The sequence below is a fragment of the Lathyrus oleraceus genome, chromosome 6 (genome assembly GCF_024323335.1).
Source record: "Lathyrus oleraceus cultivar Zhongwan6 chromosome 6, CAAS_Psat_ZW6_1.0, whole genome shotgun sequence".
Taxonomy (NCBI): domain Eukaryota; kingdom Viridiplantae; phylum Streptophyta; class Magnoliopsida; order Fabales; family Fabaceae; genus Lathyrus; species Lathyrus oleraceus.
In genome coordinates, this window is record NC_066584.1 from 437521998 (window position 1) to 437528450 (window position 6453).

General features: G+C 37.4%; 1 protein-coding gene across 1 annotated transcript; it reads right to left on the reverse strand.

Annotated features, from left to right (window-relative positions):
• Positions 1–3036: 3036 nt before the first annotated feature.
• LOC127096130 (uncharacterized mitochondrial protein AtMg00810-like) lies at positions 3037–4118 on the reverse strand. The gene is made up of 2 exons (XM_051034742.1): positions 3722–4118; positions 3037–3176 (listed from the first exon to the last, which is right to left on the reverse strand). The coding sequence occupies exons 1-2, from the start codon at positions 4116–4118 to the stop codon at positions 3037–3039; spliced, it is 537 nt and encodes a 178-aa protein (XP_050890699.1).
• Positions 4119–6453: the final 2335 nt, after the last annotated feature.

A 6453-nucleotide genomic window follows, 5' to 3' on the forward strand; every position in this document is an offset into this window, starting at 1 on the left:
GTTGTTAACCCAACTCAGTGTACAATAACACCTACATCTGGGGACTACCAAGCGAGGGAGGAAATTTATTAAATAGTATTAGTTTGTAGGCCTTCTGCAAACTATCTCCAATTTACAGTTAACACCGTAAGCACTACCCGTGCTTAACTTCTACCTAAGACTCTCCTAGGTGTGAGACCCTTCTCATCTCCATATCAATCACAATAGTGATACTTAAACAATTTTAAGAAATTCAGAAGTTACACTTCATAGACACACAATCACTCAATGCTTAAAAGCTTATGAGTGCTTGATAATGCTTACAACCAATCAACACAGTCCTACTCATATATCAAGAAGATATTTGAGAGGCTCACAAATAGCACAAACACTGAAACCCTAATACGATCAACTATCTTCTCTTCTTCGTCCTCAATTAGGTTTTGAGACATTCTATATATAGTCATAGAGTGAATTGGACTTGGGCCTTGTACTCCACATGAATAAGGTGCACAACATTAGGTTATCAATCAAAAGTTTCCTAAAATGTCTCAACATTTAGAAAACAAAATTTGTTAACCATAATTAGAATCTTTGATTCCTCAATCATGAACGTCACATGGGAATGCTTAGTATTCCTAGAATATTTTGTAGACATTTAACCCCACAAACATTACCAAGTGTAAAACCTGTTTCAGACAAGATGTCACAACCACATGTTAGGACATCTTGTTCAACAAGTTGCATCTAAGTTAGTTTTACCAAAATTACTTCCAATCAAAACAACAAGGAATTAACAATCTCCGCCTTTGACAAATTTTGGCTAAAACAACCAAGTGCACCTTGCACACCTGCACCACGGTCCAAGTTAACACCATAAGACAGAAATAGAAATAGAACAAAATTAAACACACATATATTACAGGGGTACTCAGGCAATCACATCAGTCAGCGTCAGTAGTCAGTGCTCCCCCTGTTTCACATAACCAGGACTCCCCCTCACGGGAAAAGCCAAAACAATATGAATTGTCCAAGTTCAAACAACAGAGGAATATGCAGCAGAAGAACAATAAGCCTCGTAAATAAGAGAAACCAAGGTTTTCCAATAAAACATGCAGATAAGATGTCAGAACATTTGGTCTGACATCTGCACAAGCACCAGCAGTAGTAGCAACATCCACTACAACACAAATCAGGCATGACAATCAATCATTCATACACACCCTGTTTTACCTCACATATCAGAGGCATATGCAGCGGGAAGAGCTTCACTCAAAACCACTCCCTTATTCAATTTGATGTCACAACACCAAGTTAGACATCACAACACAACAGCCTAGACAGTGACTAACCTGCATCTCCTATCTCCTTAAGCACAGCCAGACAATGGTTGGTGGTTAGCACACATAATAATCCCCCTTATTAGCCATAATCTGAAAAAGGTAAGCATCTAACCAAAAACAGAAAGAAAAAACCATATTCATAATGTGCAAGATCCCATACAAGGGGGCACACAAGGGTGCCAAATATCCTGGTCACAGACCAAAAACCACAAAAAACAAACAGAACAAAACAAGACTACAATCAGATATCTTTCTAACTATCTGAGTCAGTTATTGCATACTCTTCTCCTTCATCTTCTTTCTCTTCATCAACATCATTTTCACCAGCATAATCTTCATCATCAGTTCCTTCAGTAGCATCACCACCTTATACAACGTCCTTCTTTTCCTCTTCCTTCATAGCCTTCATCAATGTCTCTAGTTTAATCTTTGTTTCAGTGCTAGATCTGATGGAGTCCTCCATCTCCTTACACGTTTCCTTTAGCTGAGTAATGACACTCTTCTTGGAGGTGGTAGGGCCAGATGCTTGAGAGGATGTCATAACAATGTCTGGGACATGAGTTCCTGCAAAGAGTTTGTAGTGGAGTGATAAGGGATAATCCATTTTCTTCATATTGTCAATGGGCAACAAAATACCAGGATGTTGATTTAGGATGATTCCACAGATAAGGGATGGAAAGCAAATGGGAATTTTTACAGCAGTAGAGAAGGCTTGTTTCAACACTTGTTTAAATATGTATTTTCCAAAGTCAAACTCTTTTTTGTACCAACAGCATAAATAAATTTTCCCATACCAATAGAGATTGTTGAGGTATGATTAGTGGGCACCCAATTGGTAGTGCCAATCCTATGAAGGATGACATATTTTACACTTAGCTTACCAACAGACAACTTCCCTTTGTTTGGCCAATGTCTAACCTGCTTGGTCATGATCTCTTTGCACACCTGATCATCAGTAACTTCCAGATCAGCCTGAGGTTCATCTGTTCTTCCTAGAAATTTATTGATCACAGTTGGGGAGAATGTTACAACATTTCCTCTCACATAAACTTTATCATAGTCAACTCTCTTATTATCATCACATCCATCAGTGATAGTCACCATAAACTCCTTTACTAAGTTTTCATAACAAGGTCCAAAGTGTGTGACGGTCTTCATTAGCCCAACATCTTCTATCAGTTCCATGACCTCATTACACTTAAGGGCATCCTTCCCCAATTCCCTTTCTAGAGCTACCCTTCTCTAAATGACATACTTCCACCTTTCTACATTCTTCACATAATGTAAAGAAGCATTGTTCAGTGGAGCTTTGGACCTAGCATCATGAGGTTTCTTGTTAGCAGATCTTTTTATAGGGGGGATGTCCTAGACATCCTGTGCAACATCAAACTCGGATTCACTAGAGGAGACAGATTTCCTCTTTCTAGTAGGGGTAACAACTTTACTCCATGACCTAGTGGGTCCAACAGGAGATTTTCCTGGAGCTTCTAGAATGAGTACCTTTCAATCCATCAACTTTTCTCTTCACTTCCCTAGAGGTAGAATCTTTAAAAGAAATAGTCTTTCCTTTACGTCTCTACAGTCTCTTGGAAATATTAGGAGTAACAATGTTTGTAAGGGGTTTTGCATCAGAATTAAGTTCTTCAACATTGACAACAAGCTCAGCTTTCTTTTTACTTCTTCTCTCACGAGCAGCATGATCAGGAACATTTTCCTAAACTTTTTCACTTGAGTCATTAGCAGGGCTTGGATCTTTTGCCAAAGATTTTTGAACATCTGGCAAAACATCAGAGTTTACTTCCTTTAAAACAGATGCAACAAACTTCCTAAGTTCCTTATCAGTTGCACTATTTTCTGCTTCCGTGGGATTTACAGAGTCGTTAGCATGCACAATGTGGTAAGGGGTTTAGGTAAGCGTGTCTAGTGTAATGATGAGAGAGATGTTCTTGTCTACCATACTTAATTAGCTGTAATTGCTATAAATGCTCATTAACAAAAATCCCAAGTTTTCCTCTTAATTTTTCAAATTGACTTGCATCCAAGGCTTTGGTAAAAATATTTGCAAGCTGATTCTCCGTGTTGACATGCTCAAGTGTTATGATTTTGTCTTCAATAAGTTCTCTGATAAAATGATGCCTGATGTCAATATGTTTAGTTCTACTATGTTGAATAGGAACTTTTAGATATATTAATAGCACTTATGTTATCACAGAAGAATGTCATGACATCTTGTGTGACATTGTATTCTGTCAACATTTGTTTCATCCATATTAGTTGAGAGAAGTTGCTACCTGCTTCTATATACTCAACTTCAGCAGTGGATAGGGATACACAATTTTGTTTCTTGCTGAACCATGAAATCAAAATGTTTCCCAAGAAGAAACATCCTCCAAAGGTACTTTTCCTATCATCAACACTACCATCCCAATCAGCACCACAATATCCAACTAACATAGAATTTGAATCATGGGAGTACAAAATTCCATACTCACTTGTGCCATTCACATACTTTAGAATCGTCTTTACTTGATTGATGTGACTTACTTTGGGTTCAACTTGATATCTAGCACACACACCAACAACAAAAGTTATATCTGGTCTACTTGCTGTAAGGCATAAAAGGCTTCCAATCATGCTTTTATATATGCTCTGGTCAACACTTAAGCCTTTTTCATCTTTAGATAACTTCAAGTGGATAGGTGCAAGAACTCTTTTGTGACTAGCATTCTCCAATCCAAATTTATTCACAATTCCCTTAGCATATTTGATTTGACACAGAAAGATAGAGTCTTCCATCTATTTGACTTAGAGCCCAAGGAAGTATATCAGTTCTCCTACCAAACTCATTTCAAATTCATATTGAATTTGCTTGACAAAATGTTGGACAATCTGATTTGACATCCCTCGAAACACAATGTCATCCACATAGATCTGAGTTATCATAAGTTTTCCATCCTTTTCTTTGACAAAGAGGGTTTTATCAATTCCACCCTTTCTATATTCATGATTGATGAGAAACTCAGTCAACCTGTAATACCAAGCTTTTGGGGATTGTTTTAAACCATACAATGTGTTCTTTAATTTGTACACATGATTTGGGAATGTAGAATTAATAAATCCTTTTGGCTATTCTACATACACATCTTCATTTAAATAGCCATTTAGGAAGGCACTTTTAACATCTATTTGGAACAATTTGAACTTTAAAAGACATGCCATTCCAAGTAACAATATGATAGACTCTAAGTGAGCAACTGGAGCAAAGGTTTCATCAAAGTCTACTCCTTCCATTTGGGTGTATCCTTGAGCAACAAGTCTGGATTGTTTCTGGTGACAACCCCTTGTTCATCTGAATTGTTCTTGTATAGCCATCTAGTGCCAATAACATTTTTTCCTACAGGTCTTGGAACCAAATCCCACACCTCATTTCTTTTGAATTGAACAAGTTCATCTTACATAGCATTAATCCAGAACTCATCAGTCAAAGTTTCCTTGATATTCTTGGGTTCAAATTTAGAGACAAAACAGACATTTGACACAACTTCCCTTGATCTGGTGATAATTCCTTCATTTGGATTTCCTATAATAAGCTCCTTAGGGTGATCTTTCAGAATTCTTATGGAGGGCCCTTTGTTAGTTGAATAATTCTCTTTAGGTTTAGTATTAGTATTTGTATCTGCAACATCTTCTGGGACATCATTCATTGATGTTTCAACATCACCTGTGACATCAGATTCGTTAGTTGAGTCCTCCACTACAATGTTTATGGATTCCATCATTACCTTGGTTCTGGATTTGAAGACTCTGTATGCTCTGCTTTTTGTAGAGTACCCTAGAAAGATTCCCTCATCACTTTTAGGGTCCATCTTTCTCCTCTGCTCACGATCTTCCAGAATATAACATTTACTTCCAAATACATGGAAATATTTCACAGTTGTCTTTCTTCCTTTCCATAGTTTATACTATGTGGCAGAAGTCCCAGATCAGATAGTTACTATATTAAGAATATAGCAGGCAATGTTCATGGCTTCAGCCCAAAAATGATATGGGAGTTTCTAAGCATGAAGCATGAATCTGGAACATTCTTGAATGGTTCTATTTTTACGCTCAACCAAGCCATTCTGTTGTGGGGTGATGGGTGAAGAGAACTCATGACTAATTCCTTCAGAGGTGTAGAATTCCTCAAACTTGTTGTTCTCAAATTCCTTCACATGGTAACTTCTAATCCTGATAATGCCACAATCCTTCTCTCTTTAAATATTTTGACAGAATTCTTTAAACACTTTAAACACTTATGACTTTTCTTTAATGAAGTTCACCCATGTGAACCTAGAGAAGTCATCCAGAACAACATAAGCATACCTCTTTCCTCCTAGACTTTTAACTTGCATATGTCCCATCAAGTCCATATGAAGTAGCTCCATAAATTTTGAGGTGGTCAGATGCTGAACCTTCTTGTGGGACATCTTTATTTGTTTCCCAATTTGACATTCAACACAGATTCTTCCTTCATCAATTTTCAGTTTAGGAATTCCTCTGACTGCTTCCTTTGACATCACCTTTTTCATAACTTTCAAATGTAAGTGACCAAGATTTTGATGCCATAGCTTAGTCTCTTCTTCTTTTTACATTAGACAAGAGGATAGACAATCGGTTTCTTAAGGAGTCCATAGATAGTAGTTATCTTTTGATCTGGATCCCTTCATGATGGCTTCATCCTTCTCATTTGTTACCATCCGTTCGGATTTATTGAAGTTTACCTTGGGACATTGGTCATAGAGTTGGCTAATACTTATAAGATTAGCAGTCGGTCCTTTAACAAGTAGGAAATCATCTAGACTAGGCAATCCTGGATAGTCCAACTTACCAATCCCTTTTATTTCTCCTTTTGATCCATCTCCAAAGGTGACATAGCTAGTGGAATAAGACTTAATATTCACCAAAAATTTCTTAACACCAATCATGTGTCTAGAGCAGCCACTATCAAAATACCAGTCCTCTCTAGCTGATGCTCTGAGGGAGGTGTGAGCTATGAGACCTGACATACCATTTTTGGGAATCCATCTTTTCTTTGGCTTCACCATGGTTTCCTTTCTTCTGAGTTGTGAAACAAGTTTAGGATAGCAATACA

What these genes read in the sequence shown, in the direction of transcription:
- LOC127096130 (XM_051034742.1), bottom strand. Translation starts at nt 4,118, where the DNA reads ATGGAAGACTCTATCTTTCTGTGTCAAATCAAATATGCTAAGGGAATT. An exon ending in TAGTGTTGATGATAGGAAAA is followed by an intron (nt 3,177 to 3,721) that starts GTACCTTTGGAG and finishes CCACGGAAGCAG; the next exon opens with AAAATAGTGCAACTGATAAG.